Source organism: Ahaetulla prasina, chromosome 14, assembly GCF_028640845.1.
Source record: "Ahaetulla prasina isolate Xishuangbanna chromosome 14, ASM2864084v1, whole genome shotgun sequence".
Lineage (NCBI taxonomy): Eukaryota > Metazoa > Chordata > Lepidosauria > Squamata > Colubridae > Ahaetulla > Ahaetulla prasina.
In genome coordinates, this window is record NC_080552.1 from 2287263 (window position 1) to 2310921 (window position 23659).

General features: G+C 48.4%; 1 protein-coding gene across 1 annotated transcript in view; it reads right to left on the reverse strand.

Moving 5' to 3' along the window:
- Positions 1-5657: 5657 nt before the first annotated feature.
- The window catches only part of LOC131185011 (heparan sulfate glucosamine 3-O-sulfotransferase 4-like), a 92889-nt gene continuing 74887 nt past the window's right edge, over positions 5658-23659 (reverse strand). The window contains exons 2-3 of the mRNA XM_058157031.1: positions 9280-9956; positions 5658-6490 (exon numbers count right to left, since the gene is read on the reverse strand). Coding sequence (XP_058013014.1) covers positions 9320-9956 — 637 coding nt within the window. The 3' untranslated portion in view covers positions 5658-6490; positions 9280-9319. The remainder of the gene's footprint in view (positions 6491-9279; positions 9957-23659) is intronic.

Sequence of the window (23659 nt, forward strand, 5' to 3'; positions counted from 1 at the left end):
ACTTTGAACGGCTCTCCTTCCTCAAGCCCTGCAGCCTCAGCTGCTCAGTCCTGGCTTTGCCCAACCTGCATCTCAGAGCATCTCTGCCAACCTTTGACAAAGGCCACCTGTGGGAACTCACCTCTGATTCCACTGGGGCTTGCAAAGCCTCTGGATTTCAGCAGGAGAGCTCAGACCAAACCCTCCATTCTGTCTTGGCCACAGGCTTTTATTTGCAACACTGCTATTTGTCTCTCAGGCCCCACCCCTGCCAACACATTGTCCTGGAGGCTGGATGTTTGTAGGGTGAATCAGATGAACTCCACATGAAAACCTTCCTTTTGTTCTGCTTTATTCATTACACAAAGAACACTGGTTTCTCCTTCATTCATGCAAGGCGAATCAGGTGAGCTGTAGTTTATCTTACCCAAACAAATGTCTTTGTCCAGTGTCTCTTACAGTTTGGGCTGTAAAGGAGCTTCGTGTGCAGTAAAAATACCAGTGGATTAATTGATTGCTTGGTCTAGCATTCCTAGGTTATTAGATTATCTGTTTTCCGTCTGCCATATAATTCTCCTAATGAGGCGGGCTTTAATTTAAGACTGAAATTCTATGTATAGCAGCTACCTCTAAAGCTCCCACCAGAGTTAATCAGGGGCTTTATTTATGCTTAGCTGGCAACCTGTCACGGCTGTCATATTTAAGTTCATATTCTTTTTTCTGCTTCCCTTCTTCCTCTGATCAGGTAGGAATCATCCTTCAAAATCTGGTCCCCTTTTACCTTCATTAGTTTTCTCACCACCCAAAATTCTCCAGTGTCCATCCTAGAACCAGCAGGTCTTCAACAGCAAATGCTGTCTAGATTCATTTTGATTTGATCGATCCATTTTGATGCTAGCCATCTTCTTCCTCTCAAAACTCCAGTGGCAACTGCCCCTTCCTCACCATTCACCTGCAAGTTCACTTCCTTTCTCTCCTCCCAGTAAGAAATCCCTGGGTGTGAAATTGCTTACATGTTTCATTCCCTGCTATTTCTTAGACTGAGCTTATCACCTCCAGCCACAGCTTGCCTGTCTGGAAGATTATGTGACCGGATGGCGGGAAAAAATTAGCTACACTGTTGTGTCATAATCTGTCTTCTTAGGATTTAAATCCAATAATCTGGGTCCTATTCAGGTCTTCATCTTCTTCTACATTGCCATAGAATGATAATGGAATTATAGATTTGGAAGAGAGCTTGGAGGTCTTCTATTTTAACTTGTGCCCAGGCCAAACTAGAGGTCTATGGCTGTTCAATCTTTTCTTGAAAACCTCTTCTTTAGATAAACACAGCCACTTCCATTAATTATTCTTCATATGGCTTAATCTCCAAGTCCCCCACCATCTTTGCTGCTTGTCTCTGCATCCCTTCCCTTCCTCAATGTCATTCTTACATTGTTACAAGAAGTGTACACAGTTATTCCAGGTACAGTTTGACCAGCTCAGCTTACAGCAGAACTATCACTTCCCATGATCTCGGTACCATGTCTTGGTTCATGCAGCTCAAGATTGCATTGACTCTTTTGGCAGCTGCAGGAGATGGTTGGCTTGTGTTTAATCTGTAGTCTACCAGGGTGCCTAGGCCATTCTCTCAAGTGTCACTTTTGAGCCAGGCACTGCCTACCTTGTACCTGTGCATCTGTTTTTACCTTACTAAAATGTAGAACTGCAGGGTGTTTGGTGCTGTCTGAGCTTGGTTGTTTTCTTGCAGACGTTTCATTACCCAAACTGATCATTACCATAATCAACATCAAATTATGATGTTACCTAGTTTGGTTAATGAAACGTCTGTAAGAGAACAACCAAGCTCAGAGAGCACCAAGGATCGTTCATTTCAACCCTGAGCTACAAATATTCTCTTGGTATGTAGAATTATGCATTTCTCTCCATTAAATTATATATTGCCGAAGAGGCCCCAGTATTCAAGTATACTAGGATTCTAACATTGAGGCCATCTTCTGAAGTGCTAGCAGTCCCTGCCCCAGCTTTGTGTGTCTGCACATACCATGAGTCACCTTTCCATCCATTTGTCTGCACCATTGATGAAAACATTGAAAAGCACGGGGCCCAGGACTAATGTTTGGGGTGCCCCACTGCATGCCTCTCTCCAGGTAGACCCAGAACCTTAAGAACACATGTTGGACACTGTTATTCCACCAACTGTGAATCTATCCGTGTTATATTGTTCAATTTTATCCAGAAAAAGGCTGGATCAACTTAAGCTACACTCAGCTTGTCGTACAATCTTTTGAAGAGTATGTAACTTCTACCTTTAATTTCTATTCAGCTACTAGTCCAAGATCCCGTATAACCCTTGTGTACTTGATATATTTCTCCTAAGCAGCAAATTGCATTTATCTGTCAAATTTCAATCTCTTATTTTCAACCCATTTTTTTTAGCCTCCACCAAGGTTTTTTGAAATTTATTTCTGTCTTTTTAAGTATTCACTACCTTGTCCATTTCTGCATTGTCTGCAAATTTAATAAGCATTTCCTTCACCTCTTCACCTCAGTCAATAATTTATTTTTTAAGTAGAGTCCAAACCTGAACTTGAGGCATCCCATTCAAGTTTGATGAGGAAGAAGAGCCGCTGAAGAGCCCTCGGAGTATGATTTTTGAGGCTGGTATGTTGGCCCTTAATTGTTGTGGCCCCCTCCACCAGCCATGAGCTGCACTTTGGGGGTGAACGCAGCCCCACTTGGGAATCGGATCCCAACTGTACTGGCGAGACAAGTCAAGAATTGCACAAGGCCCTCCTGAGGGACAGAAGGAAGGCCTCTTCCAACCCCGTCTCCAAAAGGTGCCATGGATCAGGAGTGCTGCCTTTGGCTACTTTGGGACCCTTGAAAGAAACTGGTTTTTTCCAGTGCATGAAACCATGGATTGGCCTGAGTGTAGATGAGTAACCAACACAATGCTTTGAAACACGGCCCTCCAGTCCTCTCAGGGTGGAAAGAGAAATAGGGTCACCTTGATGCACTAAGTGGGGGGGGGGAGATGTCAGCAACAAGACAAGTCACTGTGGTAGGAGCGGATGCCTCCCTTTCAGTGGGAAGGGCACCTCAGCCCTGAGCACTCTGCCCAGAGAGGTGCAGGTGGCCATAAGCCTTGAACATACACTCACACCCAGGTCGTCATCTTTTGGAGTGTGCTAACCAGACTGGAGGAGGAGGAAATTCTGCCTGGGCTGGCAGTGGAAGAGGAGGCTGCCAGCCTACCAGGAGGGCCGCTGGGCGGGCCCCTTGGCTTCTCCAAAGGGTACCCAAAGGGAAGTCATGAATACCTGCCCCCCTTTCATGTCAGGATCCTCTGGCACGGCTTTAAACAAGGTTCTGAATGAAGTGGAAGAGTGTTTTTTCCTCAAGGGATGCTGGAATTCCAGTACAGCAACATCAGGCTTCCTTTTCTTTTTCTGAAAACCCCTCTATTCTAATTTAATACGTAATTAAACATTTGATGACTTTTTAAGTTTCTAGCGCAGGATGGGAGAGAAGCAAGAGGGCAGGCAGTCCATGCAGGAAATCAAAGCTTCCACTTGCTTTGCCTGCTGCGAGTGGCATCCAGCCTTGGCACACCCACCGCTAATGGTGCTTAATGGTCCCTGTAATTGGTGTCTCAACTTATTCAAAAGTAAATTTACTAGAAAATAATTAGCAATTTTATAGTTCACTACTTCTTCATTTTGTTGATTAAAAAAAATCCAGTTGCTTTTTTCCAGTGGCACAATTGTATGAGATGATAAAATAATTTCCCCCAACCTGCTAGATAGGGATTATGCATCACAGCCTGGAAACGCACCAGAGATAGAGAGAATAGATGGAAGAGGTTCTGCTTGCATTATGCAGCAAAAGGAAGAGGCTTGTCGGCTTCGCAGGGAGCCTTTGATCTGTCCTGACTGGTTTCTGAGCAATGTGGAGTTTCTCTCTCCTGGGCCAGCAAGATTACTCCGAACATGGGCAGTCAGATTAACAAATTAACAGAATTGGAAGGGACCTTGTAGGTCATCTAGTCCAACCCCCCAACCCCACCCAAGCAGACCCTACACTATTTCTGACAGATGGAAGTCCAGTCTCTTCTTGAAAGCTTCCAGTGTTGAAGCTCCCATAATTTCTGAAGGCAATTTCTGTTCCACGGGTTGATTGCTCTCACTGTCAGAAAATTTCTCCTTATTTCCAGGTTGAGTTTCTCCTTGATCAGTTTCCATCCATTATTCCTTGTCTCACCTTCGGGTGCCTTGGGAAATAGCTTGACCCCCTCCTCTCTGGGGCAGCCCCTCAAATATTGGCATTTGAATTCTGAAGCTAGCCTACAACTCCCCTCGAGAGGCTCAGCACCAGAAATCTGCCACCGGAGGGGTTAGGAGTTAGTGAAGCTGAGCAAGGATACGGCTGCCTAACTAGGACTGCTGCTAACTAGAGTATGTCCTGTTGTCTGAATGGAGCCTCCCTTCTGCCCCAGGGACTCTGCCACCAAGCAGCCCCAGGCGGTTGCTCAGGTTGGGCATTCAAACGTTGGTATCTCGGTTCCAACATTCGTCTCTCGACTCGGCTCCCAGGACTCTCGGAAGATAGTCCAGGAGTGTAAACTGAGGACTCCGTCCTGAGCGCCTGGAAAGAGAGATGAAGCAGAATGGTGACAGAGGAATTATTCATTTATAAAGGACAGGAAATTGGGTTTGATAAGGAAAATGGAATCGATGATTGCAAGTTATATATAAAGAGGAGGAAAAAACAGAGCATTTAGCTGAATGTGAGACCTAATGACGGAAGGATGGAGGGAGACATTTTAAGACGTACAAGCTTTGATACCAAGATAATGGCTGTCCGGTGGTCTGTTATGAGGAAGTGAGTTTGCCCACTTGGTTATACAGAAGAAAGAGTTGGATGTGTCAGGAGAAGCATAAATTGTGGAGGAGGTTTGGTGAGGTAAAGAGGACGAAATCCCAAACCAAATATAGGGTGGAGAGGCAGGTGAAGACCAAGAAAGTGGTCAAAGCCAGCCAAGGGCAGGACGGAAGGGAGAGGCACAGCGATGGTGCAAAGGAGCCTTTTGCCGTGTTTTCTTCTCCTGCAATATCTTGGCTTTCTCTGGCTCTGCATTTTGCACAATGCTGCTCATTTCCAAAGGAAAGAGCGTGATGGGGGTGTGGGGTGTAATAAAAGAAGGCATGCCAGGATTTAGGATGTTGCTAAACTACAACTCCCAGCATCCTCCTCTGTGGCCTATGCTGATTGCCATTGTGGTTTGGCAACAGCTGGAGGCCGCACTGTGCCCCTCCCCACACACAGCTGGGTTAGTGAGAATCAGTTAGGTCTGTTCGGTGTTAAGACCTCTTTTTGTCCAGATAAAAGCGGCTCTGATGAAAATTAAAATGAGCATTAAGAGGGTTTTGTGCTTTTTCACCACCTGCCTACATTTAATTTACACTTCTAGAGCCAAAAGGGAGTAATATTTTCTCAGCTTTGGTACCCCACCTCCCCCCCATGTGACCCTCCCCCTTTGCCAAAGGCAGCTGTCCCCCCCACCCCCACCCCAGCTGATAAACAGAGCAGAGAGAAGAAGCTGCTGTTGCAAGATTTTATTGTGGGGTGGAGTTTAGCTCCAGGTGGAGGCTTTGCATGTCCATATTGTTCAGGTAGATGGTGGAGACTTGGAGGAGGGGGGGGCAGGGGAGGAGGAGGGGGGGACAGAGAGGCAATTTCCCTTCCAGGCAATGAATCCTTCCATTGTCAATGGCTGAACTATAACATTGCCAGCTTTCTGGGACAATGACTCATCCCGTCTCTGGGAGCAGAAAATTAAGTATAATTTATGCCTTGCTAATTGAAATCAAATAGAAAATTCAATCTCTCTGTGCCAGGGAGGCTGACATTTAAACAGGGAAGACAAAACAGAAAAAAAGAAAGAAAAAAGGAACGTTTCCTGAGCTGGTGGCTTCCTCAGAAGACAGACGGTCTTCTTGCACAGCAAAAGGCGAGGCTGGCAGAGGAAACGCACCAGCCGTCCAGAAAACAGGAAACCGGCAGCATTTTGTGCAGCGGAATTGCCCCCTCCTCTCTTGGGAAGGGCCACACCAGCCATTACGCCCCAGGGCAGCCTCCCCCACGGACTCAGCGAGAACAGGACGATCTCCTCCGTCTGCTCTGCTCAGCGGCTCAACCGTAGCAAAAATAAACATCTTAAGAGACGGCGCAGGATGCAGGACTTTGTGTGAAATGGCTCTTCTTCCCCAGCTGGGAAGCAAGGAAACCCAGCTCTCCCCTTCTCTCCAGACAGCAGAGGTGTCTCCAGGGCAGAGCTGGGGCTCTCGGGGCGCCCTCCTGGTCTCAGGAAGTGAGAGGAATCAGGGTCCAAAGGAATCCCCTGAAGCCTTGGATGCCTCTTCAGTCCGCTGAGCACTCATCCCCAACGCTGGGGAGGGGGCAGTTGGCCCTCGGAAGTCAGGTCAGGCTCTCGTCACTACAGGTGGATCTGTATGAAGGAAAAGAAGAAGCATCACCTTGTTACGTGAGCAGCAGCACCCGGTTCAGAGAATGGCCCCCAAGGAGTTGGAGCCCCGCTTGGGACAACCCTCTGCCCATCTGGCAGACAAAGACATCTCCCAGGGCTCTTGTTAGCCATCTCCTTGATCCCTGCTCCTCATGAGGGCCGCGGTGTGGCTCAGGCTGTAAGAAGCCTGTTATTAAAACACAGCTGCCTGCAATTACTGCAGGTTCTAGTCCCACCAGGCCCAAGGTTGACTCAGCCTTCCATCCTTTATAAGGTAGATAAAATGAGGACCCAGATTGTTGTGGGGAGCAATACAAGTTGGCTTTGTATATAAATATACAAATAGAATGAGACTATTGCCTTACACAATGTAAGCCGCCCTGAGTCTTCGGAGAAGGGCGGGATATAAATGTAAATAAATAAAAAATAAAAAAAATAAAAAATGAGCTTCATGCTGCTTGGTCAAAGGTCCCATTGGCTGTTTCTCATGGGAGATGTGCCTACACCATTTTGTCAGGAGCAAGAAAGAGAGGTGGGCTGTGGCTTCTGTCAGGGTGGGGCAGATGACAGGGGCAAATGTGCCCCAGACTGCGAGCCAGAACCTCACTCATCAACCACACCAGCTGATACTGAATCAACTGGAAAGAGAAGCCAGGCAGCCTTGATAACCTTTTTCCGTAGGCCAGGCTGGCAGAGCACACAGGCCAGGCCACCAAGCAAGGAGGGGGGTGACTTCTGGGTCCATCTGTCCTGAGCGTGGGGAATCTGGAGTCACGGTCTGAGGGGATGGCAGGCAACTTCTCCAACAGGTGAAGCTGCCCCAGTGGAAGCCTGGCGGTGGGGAGGAGGAAGCAAGTGGCATAGCCCACCCAGACCGTAACCGTTGGTTTCTTTTCTCTTCTTTTACAAAGTCATCTACCTGAACACTTTAAAATGTGCATGCCATTGCAAAATGGATTGTGTGACAACATTGTTCTCATTAATAGAGGAAGTCAGAACTTAATCATATGTGAAAGTCAGCTCTAGCACATACTTCATTTTTTGTTAGTTTTATAGTTGCTTTTTCTCCTCAAGAGAAGAGAGAAGATTCTAACACTATGTTAGAATCTTAAGAATTTTTATAAAATGATGCACCTACTATTGGTTTTGTCCTCAGAAAAATTATCTGGAATATACAAAATGTATATATTGGAAATGTGAACAAAAAGGGACATTTTACCATGTTTAGTGGAACTGTAAAAAGCTAGAAAATTCTGGACTCAAATACTTGCAAACAGGATCTTAAAGATTAACCTTTGTGATCAGAGGTTTTTCTTGTGCGATTGATAGACAAACAGTTGGGAAAAAAGTCATGGAATTTTGTTTTTACATGGTAGTTGCAGTGAGATTATCATATGCACAAAGATGGAACAATTCGGCCTTATCCTCACCAGAGGAATAGTTGAAGATGAGGGAACTGGCTGCTGACGGCCAGCCCCTTATGGACTTTTTGCACAAAACAGGAAAAAAAACACATTTACAATTTATGGATTTGAAGATTAGATATAGAAAGAAGAGATTATGTTGTAACCTTAGAATAAGGGGTAAATTTATAATTGTGCTTATAACTGCTGTAAAGAAGATTGGAAGCCACGAGATGCTAGAGTTTTTTTTCTTTCTTTTCTACTCTTCTTTTCGTCCCCACCCCCACTTTCTTGCAGTTTTAGTTTTCTTTGATTTCTCTTTCTTTTCTTACTTTATATCTTACTTTCTTATATCTTACATTATTGTATTAGTTTTATCTTCCTTTTTAAAATCTATAATAAACTTTTTTCCCCTGGAGAAGTCCCTGCAGTTTTCCTGGCAAAGAAGTGGTTTGCCATCGCCTGCTTCCTAGGGTGAGAGGTAGTGACTGATCCAAGGTCACCCAGCTGGTTTGTGCCTAAGGCAGGACTAGAACCCACAACTCCCAGTTCTGGCCTGCTCTCTTAACCGCCACACCAGACTAGCTCTCAGTAAAGTTATCTATATAAAACCAGAGAATTCATAGGAGGACCTGCTTCCATTTTATCCCAACCACAAACCTGATGCACCCCTTCTCCTTGGCCTGGGCTACAGCATCTTATTTCTGCCCCTTCCATCTGAGAGCAGCACCAGCCCACATTTCTGATTGGAGACCCCCTGATTGTCAAAGCACAAGGCTGCAGGCAGGACAGGGAGCCATCTCGAAAAGTTGGGGTGGGACCCCAAAGCCCACTGAGCTGAGCCCACTGTGCTTTGGACAGCTGGAAGGAGATCAAGAAGGTTGCAGGCAATTATGGAGGCTGGATTTTGAACCCAAAGCCTTTAGGTAATCACAATTCTGCGATCTTGTGGAAGGCCACAAAAAATGAAACCTGACTCAGATCTGACCAGATTACGGAAAGCTGGTGTGCTGCAGCCATCATCTTGATGTAGTGGGAACCCAAACCTCTTGATATTTTGCACCTGAAACCGCAGGTGCTCTCAGGTCAGAAGCCTGATCCCACAAGTTCTTGCCACGATACCTTTCTGTGAATGCCACCCTTGGTGCCCTGCCTGTGAAGCCAGCTCCAGACCAGGGGGGCTTGGCACATGGCAGCGCCCATCTCTGCCCCTCTGCAGGCCAAGGAGTGCCAAGGCAGCCTTCCCCAACCTCTGAGGTGGGAGGTCCAGGGTGGCAGTGGAGTCCCAACTCAAAAGAGGGGAAGGGTCAGGATCAGAAATGCCCACAAAGGTTGCCCCCTCGCCCCCAGAGGTTTCCTCCCATTTACCTCTGGAGAAAACCCGGCTTCGTTTGCTGTGGCTGCTGCATCACATCCCTGCCTGCTGCTGCTCCCACTGGAAATCCTGGCCCGTCATTTGGTAAAACATGACATTAAAGGGCTTATAAAACTTGCGCAGCCTCTGAATGACGTCCTGGTCGATGACAGGGTGAGTCCGGCCCTTGGATTTGCCGAGGCAGCGGGGAGCGCCGGTCTCCTCCGGCTTCTTGAGGCACGGGAAGCCCTTGGTCTGGTTGAAATGGAAGTACTTCTCGGTCACCACCCTCCGTAGGCCCAGGAAGGCCTGCACCTTGGCCAGCTCCCCCGCCGGGTCCGAGATGAGCCGCTCCCCGCTGACGAAGTGCATTTGGGCCAGCGGGAAGTACTGGAGCCAGCTCTCCAGGTGCAGCGCGTAGAGGCCGATGCGGAGGGCACTCCAGGAGGCATCGATCAGCCCCAGAGTCCGGTTCTTAAAGGCCAGCACCTCGAAGGTGGGGATCTCGGGCTTCTTGGAGAGCGTCTGCGTGTAGTCAGAGATCGCCCGTGTCACCGGGTCCCGAACCACCACGATCAGCTTGGTGTCCTTGGCCATGGCGTGGATCCGGCCGGCCGCCTCGCCAGTCACGAAGTAGCTGGGTGTCTTCTCCATGGTGAGCTGGCCTTCCAGGGTCCGTGGCATCAGCTCCCTGGAGGGCGAGAGAGCGGCAGAGGCGTCAGGTCCGCGCCAGCCCCCGGGCCTTTGGCACCAGGCTCGGCGGGCACGGAAATGGGGTCCTGGGGAGCCATTCGCCGCGGAGCTCGGCAGGCAGAAGTTAATTGGCCATCAAAGCCGCCCGTCCCAGCCTGAGCAGCCGCAGCCATCTGCTCAATTAAGTCTATTCACTTCGGAGTCTTGTCTCAAAGTGGAACGTTTCGGATTACACGAGACCTTTTTGTTATGATGACATGCTTTTAAATGTCTCTGCTAATAAACTTAATATCGGCAGAGATCCCTCAGCACTTGTCCCGTAATTAAATGTATTTACTATCTTGCACACGAGGAGCAATGGTGGGCTTTTATCTCACCTGCCCATGCCTTGTCAATAATTAATGGCTGTGGGGTTTGAAGAGGAACTTCCCAGCCACTTCAGGGAACCTGGGGGTGCGGAACTGGCACTGAGCCTGAAGCCCAGGCGTGGAGTGAGGGGGGGGGGCTCCTGCCAGACAATGGCCTCAAACTCAGGCTGAGGAAAGGGGGCGTTGGGGAGACAGCCGTTCATTTTTGACATGCTCAGGAGCGGAACAAGTCATTCCGAAGAGGCCCACTTGCAGCCCCCCCCACCCGCAGAGCCTTGCCAGAGCCTGTCCGGCCTTGCAGGGCTCCCTCCCTGGCAGCCCCTGGCCAGAACACGACTCCTCAGCTCCTTGAGTGGCTGGCTCCAAAGTGGACCTCCTCATGGGGGGGGGGGCAGGAAGGAAGATGGGTGCTGTCGTGTCCCACTCCTCCGCTGACGGCTGGGTCCGGGAAATCCGAATCAGGCGTGCCTCTGCAGCTCTGCCCAAAGTCCTAGCAAAGTCCTCAGAGCAGGCAGGAGACCAGTAAGTGACTTCAGCAAGATAAGTTTGACTTTTTGCCTGACTCAGAGACTGCCAGAAAGGAGATCCTTTATATAGGCCATGGGGTGTGGCTCCATGACTCAGCACTCATTAAGGCCTGCCCCTCCCTTCCTTCTGTAGCCTCCGCCTATCCAGTCTTCTGATGCGAGGGTCACACCAATCAGCTGTTGGTAATAAACCCTCCTCAGGCTCACCTGCTGTGGAGGAGGGGGAGGGGTCTAGCTGCTCCGTTTGCCTGGGCATGGAGTCAGGGCTGGGGCAGGGAGATTCTCCTTCTGCAGTTTGTGTGGGCATGGAGCCAGGACTGGGACCGGGAGGCATACATTCCTCAGTGTGCGGGAGCAGGTAAGAAGGCCCCGGCTGCTCTGAGGGCGGGCAAGACACAACAGGTGCCCTTAAAGGGAGATTTCCCCCCCCCCCCACCAGCTGGCCTCTGTTCTTCCAAGCTGGAACACCGAGAAACCCTCCACCCCCAGGCAAGGGGATGGGCAGCCCAGGAGCATCTCCTCTGCCACCCGTTGTACACAGATGGTAAAGAAAGGCGGCCATTTATAGCATTGTGGAGAGGGGTTCCGTGTCGTACCCCCATCCCGGAGTATTTCCTTCTGGCCCAAAAGAAAAGATGCTCTTGAATAAAGAGAGTTGGCAGAAAACAGGGCTCCGGGCACCAGGGTCTCCCTCTGCAGATTATGTTGCAACTTGCTTTTAGGGAAGGTGGGGGGGGGATACCACAATTCCAACAGAGGTTCCTGCCCTGATGCCCATCCTCCATCAAGGTTCAGCCCCCTTGGAGGCCCTGTCTCACTGGGAGAGCAGGGAGGGGCTTGGACCCCCCACCCAACCCTCGGTGGGGGCTGTCTGGGTCTGGGTGGAGATTAGGAATGCCTGCCCCCCACCCCCACCGGAGGGAGCTCCAGTCTCCCACTTGCTGGGATGGGAAATAACCAACATTTCCAGTTGGGGTTTTTGCTTCATGCCAGCAGAGGCTGCAACTTGCCAGCAGCAGGAAATGCCTCTTCTCTGTTCCTGGTTTCAGCAAATGCTGCTTTTAAAAGCAAAATCCTTGGAGAGGAAGGGATGTTTTTGTCAGGGATGTTCCAATTTTGGAGCCTGCCTGAATTTGTACGTCTCCCGCCTCCCCCACCCACCCACAGTTCACGCCCATCCAGTGGGTTCTGCTGTCCAGCGGCTGCATCACCATCTCTGCCTGGGCAGCCCAGTCGTTATTCAGGAGTGGGGGAGGGGGAGAAGAGGCAACCAGAGGGGGGCTGCCAGAAATGGTGGGGGGGGGTACTGGAGTGGTGCAAATTTCATTGTTACAGTGGGGACTTCCCACGCCTCCTGGCGAGGATATTTTCAAAGGGATGAGCCCATTTGAGGCAACAGGAAAGCCAAATTCCCGGGGGTGAATTTGTCCCACTGAATGGGAAGGAAAGGACCCCCTCCGTTGCTGTTCCATTTTGCACAGATGAAGCATCTGGTAAGCCTCTTTCTGATCTCCGAATCCATATTCAAGACTTAAAGCATTATTGCTGAGAACTGTTTCAATCCCTCCCAAGCACCCCCTCCAGTCTCTGCCAGTAAGCAACCAAAACTCTGCAGCTGCCATTCGGGGGGGAGAGGGGGGGCAGCATGCAGGTTACCCTCTGGCCTGACTCAGGATACTGGATGCATCAAAAACTGATGACAGCAAACTTCACCTCAAGGACAGGTATCTCAAAGGGGGCGGGGTGTTTGGATGAAAGCAGCAGATCTGTTGGATGCCACTGGTGGGCACCTGCCTGGGCAACTCTGCAGGAAGATATGCCACTAGAGCCAAAGGAGCTCAGCCCCCTTGGGCTGCGTGCCATGGCAGGGAGGCCCTTCCTGTCTCACACGGAGGCCTGGCACATGAGAAGCTGCTCGCTCTTTCCTTGGCCTGCCTGGTGTATCTCCTTGGGCTCCAGATGAAGCAGCTCATGCCTGTGGAAAATAATTGTTTGCCAGCCACACAATTGGCATTGAGAAGAGCCGTAACAAAGCAGATGAGGGGAACCAGAAACAGCTGCAGAGGCTGAATGGTAGCCAGAGGTTGAAGGAACCCAGAACATCTGGGAATTCCTGAGCCTGCTATAAGTTTGCATGATGGGAACAGCTAAGATATGACAAAGGAGCAGGGAAGGTGTGTAGTCTCTCCCCCACCACTTCTCTCTAGTAAGCCTGGGGCCAATTGTCTGTCCCTTGCAAGCCCCCCCCCCTTACTGGAAAGGGAGAGGATGATGGGAGGAATAGGGGTCTGGTGGAGGGTGGTAAGTCATGAAGCACCTTCCCCAAAGCTGCCATTGTCATCTGAACAAGAGTGAGGAGGAGACAGTTGTGTGGGTGTGGGTGTTTCTGTGCTCTCTAGAGCCACAGCAGAAGCGGCCAATGGAGAGATGGGAGTAAATGGTTGTCAGGGACCAGAGAAGCCCCACAGATTTTGGCCTCCTTCATGTCCTCTTCCAGTCCAGTCCTGGCGAATGTTGGCTTACAGGTGGTGATGGGGTGTTGCTACTTCTGAAGGACTTTTATTGTTGGACACCCTCGATCTGGCTTCTGCTATCCTTGGTGGCACCGAGATGGAGCTCCACAGTGACCCTCAACAAACAGCAAGCCAACCTGGCCTGAAAGTAAGATGTGTGAATGAACCCCCAACCAAGACTTTAAACTATGGCTTCCCAATGACTCTCTTTGAAAAGGAGATGGTTTCTGTGGCTGATTTAGCCCAACGTTTCCTGAGAATGTGCAGGAAAACCATCCTCGGGAATGGCTGCCCAGGTTCTCAAACCACCACCACCACCACCACCCCGAGTAGGAAAAGCAGCAACCCCTGTTCCACTGTGGTGCTGATCTTACCCTTGGGGAGTTTTCTCTATATTCAAGCAAAATCTGAATAGTTGCAACTTGTCCTCATTATTTCTGGTTCTTTCCATGACTTCCCTTTATAAACCTGAGCTATCACATTCCCCTCAGTCTTCGTTCCTCCAGGCTGAAGATCCCAAGTCCCTCTGAGGGCAAAACCTCAACATCCTGCATCATCTTCATTGCCATCCTCTTGCCTTCTTCTAACGCCTTGATGGCGAACCTATGGCACGCGTGCCACAGGTGGCATGCGGAGCCATATTGGTGGGCACGCGAGCGTTGCCCTAGTTTAGCTCCGGTGCGCATGCGTGTGCCAGCCAGCTGATTTTTGGGCCTTCCAGGCCCACTGGAAGTCTGGAAACAGGCCATTTTCAGCTTCCGAAGGGCCTCCAGGTGGTGGGGGGAAGGCCATTTTCGCTCTCCCCAGGCTCCAAGAAAGCCTCTAGAGCCTGGGCAGGGCGAAAAATGGGCCTACCGGGTGCCATCGCATGCCAAAAGTGGGGGAGGCATGGGAGGTCACATGAGCAGCATGGGGGGGATGCAATGAATTATGGGTGTGGGCACACGCGTGCGCGACCCCCCCGCACTCCCCTGTGACAGCAAAAAGGTTAGCCATCACTGTTCTAACCCATCATATCCTTTTGGAAACAGACACCCAGCACTATACACAGCATTCCAGATGTTCTATCACCTGGATTAAAGATTTCTAATGCAGCCGGACCTGTCTTAGCCCCTCTCATTCATGTTCAACTTGTTCTCAGGGCCCAAGTGCTTCTCAGAGGCACGGCCCTAAATTTTTCTTCTTCACGTTATACTTTTCACCATACTGAAGGACACTTTTGTCCTCTCAGCTCAGTCTTCCAACCTGTCAGATTAAGTTGCAATCGCATTGCCATCTTTTTGAGCATTGACAAGACTTCCCAATTTTGTTTGATCCACAAACAGCTCATCAGACTTCACTTATGTGGGGGATTAATATCAGATTGCCTAGACCGATCCCTGCCTTAATGCTAAGCCATTCGCATTGACCCTCCGAGTGCAGCCAATCCACATGCAGTTGTGGACCCACCTTATTCTAGTGCCACCCAAACCTTGTCCACAAGAGCACTCCTACCCCACGTCCCATTTTTCCAAGCCTGGCATCTCTACAGAAATTGCACAATGGCAGATTTCTGCCACCATCATCCCTGTCCTCACAAAATCAAAAATCAAAACAAGGCCAGGTTGCTGACGCTTTTACAAAACCCGACTGCTCTTTCCAAGGCCAGTGAGCCTTTTGCTTGGGTGGCTTCAACCCAGCACAGATGAACAGCTCCTAGCCATTCTGGAGCACCAAAAAGGCTCTGCATGTGAAAGCTTCACGGTAGAAAAGACAGGCGTTGGGTGCCTCTCCCACGTACTGGCTGTCTTCCAACACAGCTCCAAACCACAATGGCTGGCTTCACCCAACATGATAAACCAAAACCCAGCAAACCAGCGTGAGATGAAATCAAGTTCCTGCTCCAATTGTAGCTGTTGCAAGCATATCCGGGTATCTGTTTCTGTTGGAATGTAGAAATTCAAGGGAAAGGAAGAGGAGATCAGGTGGCCGTCCTGTTATTCCCCCAATTCATAGATCCTCAGAACACCCTCTTCTGATGCTGGATGAGGAGAGCATTGGCAAACTTAGCCATTACAAAAACTTTGTGTTATGTTACACCCCAGTTTCTGGTTTAGACTCTGGATTTAGCAGAAGTTTCCATCTTGACTAATAGCTACTTCCAGCTAAGATGACCTTAAGTCCTGAAGCCCCTCCAAAGCTCTGGCTTCTGTAGCTCCACAAGATGAGCCCTGATTCTATCTGCCTGATCAGCAGTTCCCAAGTGTTGTACGTTGTCATCTGTTTTCTCCCCTTAATCTATCCTAACTGGTCATATAATTAATTATGTAATTTATTAAATTTATATTCAACATTACACAAACACAAGTAGTAGAACAAAGTCAAACTAGAGTCTTGGACTTTAAGAGAGCTAATTTCAATAAACTTAAAGAGAGTTTGAGAAGGATTCAATGGATGAGAATCCTCAAGGGGAAAACAACTCAAGAAGCTTGGGAAATTTTGAAAAGTGAGATTATAACAGACCAGTCTAGCACAATACCAATGAAGAAAAAAATAATAGATCTCAAAAGAAACCAGCATGGATGCACAAAGAACTATCTGACAAATTGAAAGACAAAAAAGGACAAGTATAAAAAGTGGAAAGAGGGACAAATAACTAAGGCAGAATATCAGCAAATAGCCTAAGCCTGTAAAGATGAAGTGAGGAAAGCTAAGGCTCACAATGAACAAAGGCTGGCGACAAAAGTAAAAAATAAAATAAATAAATAAATAAATAAAAAAGCTTCCACCAAAATGTTAAAAACAAGAAAAAAGTCAAGGAAACAATTGGCCCATTGCTGGGAGAAAGTGGCAAGAAGATGACAAGCAACAGGGAGAAATCTACTTAATTCATTTTTTGCATCTGTCTTTACACAAAAGGAAAAAACAATCCAACCTATCAAAAACAGCACCAGAAAAAACAGATTAGGAACATAAGTAAAAATAGGGAAAAAATAGTAAGTGAACACCTGTCTACCCTAGACGAATCAAATCACCAGGACCGGATGGATTACACCCCAAGGTTCTGAAGGAACTGGCAGACGAGATCTCAGAACCTCTGAACTATATCTTTCAAAGATCCTGGAGCACAAGGGAACTGCCAGAGGACTGGAAAAGAGCTGATGTAGTTCCCATCTTCAAAAAAGGGGGGGGGAAAACCAGATCCAGGAAACTACAGACCTATCAGCCTGACCTCAATACCAGGGAAGATTCTGGAAAAGATAATCAAGCAACGAATCACCGAACACCTAGAAGCAAACAAAGTAATAACCAAAAGCCAACATGGGTTTGTCAAAAACAGATCATGCCAGACTAATCTTATTGCATTCTTTGACAAAATGACAAAATTAGTAGACCAGAGGAATGCTGTCGATATAATTTACTTGGACTTCAGTAAAGCATTTGATAAAGTAGACCATAACCTACTACTAGATAAAGTAGAAAAATGTGGGTTAGACAGCACCACCACCAGATGGATTCGTAACTGGCTGACCAACCGCACTCAATGTGTAGTCCTCAATGGAACTACATCCACATGGAGGGAAGTATGCAGTGGAGTACCCCAAGGCTCTGTTTTAGGCCCAGTACTCTTCAACATCTTCATCAATGACTTGGACAAGGGGATAGATGGGGAACTCATCAAATTTGCAGATGACACCAAGTTGGCAGGAATAGCCAACACTCCAGAAGATAGGCTCAAGTTACAGAAGGATCTTGACAGACTTGAAATTGGGCGTTATCTAACAAAATGAAATTCAACAGTGAAAAAAGTAAGGTTCTACATTTAGGCAAAAAACCCAAATGCTCAGGTACTGTATATATAGTACTTTGCTCAATAGTAGTAACTGTGAGATGGATCTTGGAGTCCTAGTGGACAACCATTTAAAAATGAGCCAGCAGTGTGCAGCAGCTGCCAAAAAAGCCAACACAATTCTGGCCTGCATAAACAGAGGGATAGAATCAAGAACACGTGAAGTGTTAATACCACTTTATAATGCCTTGGTAAGACCACACTTGGAATATTGCATTCAGTTTTGGTCGCCAAGATGTAAAAAAGATGTTGAGACTTTAGAAAGAGTGCAGAGAAGAGCAACAAAGATGATTAGGGGACTGGAGGCTAAAACATATGAAGAACGGTTGCAGGAACTGGGTATGTCTAGTTTAATGAAAAGAAGGACTAGGGGAGACATGATAGCAGTGTTCCAATATCTCAGGGGTTGCCACAAAGAAGAGGGAGTCGGGCTGTTCTCCAAAGCACCTGAGGGTAGAACAAGAAGCAATGGGTGGAAACTGATCAAGGAAAGAAGCAACTTAGAACTAAGGAGAAATTTCCTGACAGTTAGAACAATTAATAAGTGGAACGACTTGCCTGCAGAAGTTGTGAATGCTCCAACACTGGAAATTTTTAAGAAAATGTTGGATAACCATTTGTCTGAAATGGTGTAGGGTTTCCTGCCTGGGCAGGGGGTTGGACTAGAAGACCTCCAAGATCCCTTCCAACTCTGTTGTTGTTGTTGTGGTTGTTGCTATATGTCACCCAATTTCCAGCTACTCGGTTTATTAATTTTCCAGGATTCTGGGAGTAAAAAGGAAGAGAGGACTCTTTCAACAGCCATGATAAAGTATATTTGTACAATAGACAACCACTAATTTTTTTCTTTTAATTTCTTAAGTCTTCCCCAATACAGCCATCTCTTATTTTTGCATCACAGTGTAGCTACCCTATGGAGAGGAGAAGGCGACATGCCCACTCACTCCTGTGGGCCAGGCCATTGAAGAACTGGAAGCCTTGTATCATATCAAACAGCTGCAGCTTTTGAGAAGAAGCACAATATGAATTGATCTCATAACACTGGTGGCTGATCTCTTTTTGCAACACAGCTGCCTCCTGTGCCAACCTGGAGTCATCCCTCAAAATATGAAGGTTTGTGCCAAAAACACCAGGGCTGCTTCCCTCCCCACATTCAAGACGAACGTTTCAAGGATTTTTGATACTAACATCAGCAGCAAACTGGTAGAATCCAAAATAGGAGGAGGAGGAGGATGAGAAGGTCTAAGTTGCTACAGCAACTGCCAGATGGATCTGGAAAATAGACTGAGAAGAAAATATATGGGAACTAGAGGGCCGCTTTCAGTTCCGGCTACCGCATCTCCCCTGAACACATGATCATGAACCTCCTTTATGGCTTCAACACAACATGTGCCCATCGTGAGCCCATGCAAGGCAATCAGCAGCTTCCAACACCTCCATAGCAAATGGGAAGTTCCCACATCCGATTCCTTTATTTACAATTCAGAGGGGAGAAAACTGGACAGTCTTAGCAGTGAATGTGGGATATGTTCTCAAGATAAAATTAACATAGCCTTTGGAAGGGGATCCTGTGTTAAGAACCTGGTCCCCTAAACTATTAACGTCTCACACAGGGCATAGTTGTATGGCATGACAACTGAGTGGCTGAACTGAAGGAAGGCCCACGATGGTCCTGGGCCTTCTATCCTTCTATGCTTTCATTAACAACTTGCTGGAGGAGCTGGAGGGAACGTCAATCAAATCGGAGATACAATTAAGAGAAAGTGTAGAAGACAAAAGAATTCTTGGTAGCTTAGAGAAATGGGCTGAGATTTAACAATCCATTAGGAAATTCTTCACGCGAGAAACAAAGAAAAATTTCTTGGATATCGGATGAAGGAGACTGAGATGCTGAAGTATGTGAAAAGATTTTGGACTAGCAGTGATCACAAGCTGAGAATGAGTCAGCAGCTTGATGTGGCTGCAAGAAGGGCAAATATATGGTTTGGAAGCATCCTTTCCAAATCATGGAAAATTAATCTGTATCATATCTAAGTTTAAAACAGAAGTATCATATAGGAGTAAAAATAGTCAATAATTCTAGTTAGTGCACAAATCACGTGTGAATATTTTACAATAATGAAGCCAGTCTGGAACGCTGGGCAGCCACATCCATTCTAAGGGAAAAAAGCCACAACCCCACACACAAATGGGGCCTGTTTGAGGATGTGGCCTAACTTCTCCAGGGCTTTGGGTGGGTTTAGGAAATTCAGCAAGAGCCCCCTAAGCAGGCAGCAGGAGGGAGACCTCACTCCAAATGAGCTGTGTCCTCCTTCCTGCGATAAAAGGGGACGAGAGCACAAATGAGAGTCCAGATATCACTCTTAGACACCGCTAATCCCCCAGGCGCTTTGGAGCTTTCCCACAATGTTGAGGGTGTGGGCTACAGGTGTGGGAGGGGGTACCAGGGGCTCTGCAGGCGCTTGTAACCCCCAGGGCAGCCAGTGCCCCAATGCTGTCTTCTCAACCCAGCTTTCTGATGGCTCTTCCGCAGCCCAGGCCGGGGGATGGGGTGGCCTGGTGCTGTGTTGTGGGGAGAGGACAATCCAGATTCCCCTGGCTGAGGTGGTTTCCTCAGGGGGCAGAATAAGGAAGAGGACTCAGTGGTCAGTGGCAACAGTTGTGGCAGGAGAAGAGCAACTGCAGCAGAGCTCAAACTCAGAGGTGGCTTTCACGCACCCTGGAGGACCTGAGGTGGAGCCTTTGATCCTTCCCATCACCTGGAGAGGAACGGAAGCCTGCTTCTCATCCAGGCCAAGTGACAGCAGGGTGGCAGATGGGTTCCACTCACCAGGTGAGCTGAAAGCCCTGCCTGTCCCTGGTCCATCGGTCAAGCGAGAGGAAGGCATGCCAACAATCCAGGCCCTCAAATCCCATCTTCTGATCGTGAACTGTAAACTCCATCCTGGAGGCGGGGGGGGGGTTCTTGGGTCCCTCCCTCCCTCCACAAAGCATCCTGTTTCTTGCTTGCTGGGCTGGAACCCACCCCCCCCCGTCACAAGAGCAGCTCAGCATGTCCGGCCTCCCAAGGCCTGTCTGGCTCATCCTAGCTGGCTGACTTCAGCTTCAAGGCCAGCTGCACCTGAGCACAAAAAAGCTACTCCCTCTTCCCTGACACCCCCCCCTTCCAATTCAGGCTGCCTCCCAGTTCCCATTGATTATGCATGCAGAAGCAGTAATTCCCCAGCATCACCAGGGAGCATGCTGCTTCCCATTATTGGAGGCCCTGCTCGCCCCTTGTGGATTGGCCGGCTGCATAATGGCCTCTGCCTCATTTACTGCTGGGGCTGGGGGAGGGGGGAGATGCTCCACTGCAACCGAGGGGCAGTCAAAGAGAGACCCTGGCTGGTAATTCAGGGGATGTAATTCAGGGGATGCTAATGATCTACCACCACCGCAGCAGATGCCCTGGGGCAGTGCGGGGGTGGGGTGTCAGACAGCTCCTGCCCCATTCCAGGAGTCTTGTGGGAAGGGATCTGCTCCAGCAAAACAATCATGCCTGTGGATGCCCACCAGGGTGACAGCTCAGGCGCTGATGTAGACAGAATGCTATTTAGATAAGTTTGTACATTTAATCAGATTTTTCACTGTTTTCAGCAAGATGTGGACTCCATTCCTGTCCACGGCATTTGGTTCTCCTCAGCTGAGACACAGAATAATCAAGATTTATGATGCTCCTTCCAACTCTGGATCCCACTCAGTTGTCTGGAACAGCTTGGCTTCCCTCTCGGCATCGGACCGGCTTCGCTCCCTCGCTTGAGAGACTGAATGTCCATCGTGCCAGAGGCATCTTTCTTCTGCTAATGGCACCACAGGGCTTCCCCCTCGATCTGCCAGCTGAAGCCAGCACCTGTGCCCACCGGCGGTTGGTCTCTGCAATACCTGCCCACCAAGAATGCTATGCCAGGGAGGCTGACGGGACGACACCATCCCGCAGGCAAGCAGAATCTCTCCGAGACGGATCCTGCCAACCAGCCTCCCAGATTTTCTTCCGAGCAGGCAAGCGCGACTGAAATCCATCTGCTGCCAAGCAAATGTCACTCTGCCATCCTTCCCCGCTGAGATGTTGGAGGAGAGCAGATCTCACCACATGCCAAGGAGCGAACACGTCTCCCACATAAACAATGGTTCATTAGCTGGAGGAGGTAATCAAAGGCATGTTTGGTGTTCAGAGGAGCCTCCTATTTGCAAACACTGGCTTATCTCGCAGGCCTTGACGCGCTTCTGGTGGGCGAGGAGGAGACACGGGAGTCGACTAGAAAGCCAAGCAGGCCAAGCCTGAATTTCAGGGGACAGGAGCTTCATGTCACTGGGCGGCAACTCAGAGCGCTCTGAATCGGAAGAATTTTCCACCCAAGGAAAAAGCAGCTGGTTGTGGCCTGAGAGAGCAGAGGCCGCAGGGAGCAGCCCCTCCTTCCGCCTGCCAGCTCAGACAGAAACGCTTCCACTGATGCCTTAGTCAGGAAGAGAAAAGCAGATGCATTGCAGACCCCTTGAAGCAGAGAAAAAGGAGTCTGGGAAAGGATGAGTGGTTGATTGTAAAGGCACAACACAACCCCTCGTTTTTACACTTGCTTCCCAACAGTGGACACAAGTATGTCAATACATGCATGCTGGAATGGCACAAATTTATTCCATGCCTCCAGCTATACCCATGGCCAAAATTCTCATTATGCCTTTTTCCTTTTTGCCCTTTTCTAGATACAAAGATATTCTCCACTGCAGGCATCCACACATGCAATATCTCTGAGTTGGGGGTGAGGGCTTGCTTTTTCTTCCATTTATTGCTTTGCCGAATAAAGCCTGCCCTGCGTGCTGGCCAGAAACAAAAGAGTGACACAAAGGAGTCAAGTCCAAGAGAAGTCACCCTTCTTCTCTCTTCTGCATGGGCCAAAGTGCACCCGTCTAGTTCTGGGCATCATATTTCACCAAGGACATGGAGAAGGCCAGGCAGGTCCAGAAAAAAGCAAGAAGAGGAAAGGCTGGAAGAAAAAAGACTCTGGGGACTGCAGAGTTTAAGCCTGACTTAGTTTAAGGCTTGACAGCTTGTCCAAGTCCCCCTCACTTCAGAAAGGGGAAGAGTCAACAGCCTTTCCCAGAGGTTCAAAGTGGACAGATTCAATTCTGGTTCATCCCCACAACAGCTCTTCTTTCCCCATCATTCTCTTCTTATCCACCTGCTCTCAACTGGAGCCAGATGCTCAACCCCTCCCCACTCCAAGACTGACTGAGTAAAACTGAGAAACATCCCAAGGCAGGGTATGAATTCCAAGACGGTCACTAAAGAAGCAATCTCAGGGAAATAACCAGGTCTTCTTTATCACAGTATCTGAGATTTCCCTATGAGAAATGACTAACATATGAGATGGAGGAAGGTTTGATCATTCAACAGCCAATTCTCCAAATGCAGCCACCCTTTGTGAGTATATCCAGATGAGTAACAGTGAAGGTGGAAACACCTGGATTTATTTGGTAGGTATCGGGCATCAAGATCATGCAAAGTAATAGTATCGTTCTATCTGCACTAGTGAGGCCACACTTTGAATACTGCATCCAGGTCTGGTGCCCATGATACAAAAACAAAAATGCTGAGACTCTCAAAAGAGTACAGAGAAGAGGAACAGAGATGATTAGGGGTCTGGAGGCTAAATTGTATAATGGATGGTTAGGGGCAGTAGGTACATTTAGCCTAACCAAGAGAAGCCTTAGGGGCGATGTGATAGCTGCCCTCCAATACTTGAAGGGTTGTTAGCAGCAGGTTGATTTTATTCTCCAAAACACCAGCGCAGGATAAGAAGCAATGAAGCTCATCAGAGGAAGATCCAACCTGGATCTAAGAAAGACCTGAGAACAATTAGTCAATCTTGTGAGTGCTCGATTGTTGGAGGTTTAAGAAAAGTTTGGACAGCCATTGGTCAGAGATGGAATAAGGACTCCTGACCTAGGCAGGGGGTTAGACTAGAAGATCTCCAAGGTCTCTTCCAGCTGTATGATTGGACACTGATAAGAAAGTCCAGAAGTGGCTAATATTACTTAGAAATTGAGAAGATGACAGACCTTGCTCCTTAGAAGGAAAACTAAAACTAGGATGTCGATGCCTTTGCAAGAGCTCCGTCTGGAAAAAGACTAGAACCAGACACTGGAGGCAGCTCTCCCCTCCAGGCAGGGCACTGGAGAAAATATCTTGATTCCTGTGGAATGTAGAGATAGTTGGGGGAGAAAGTAGAAGTCTCCCTATGCTATGAAAAACAAGAGGGAACTCCCTATGGCAGATGTGGAATTCTTTTGTTGTATCAAAATCACAGCTCCTAGGAATGAGCAAGAGCTAGCCAAGATTTTGAAACATGAGGATGCCCCTGGAAGGCTGAAGGAAAGGCTCCAAAAAAAGGCTGTCAGACAAACCAGTGAGCAGAGACAAGGCAGGC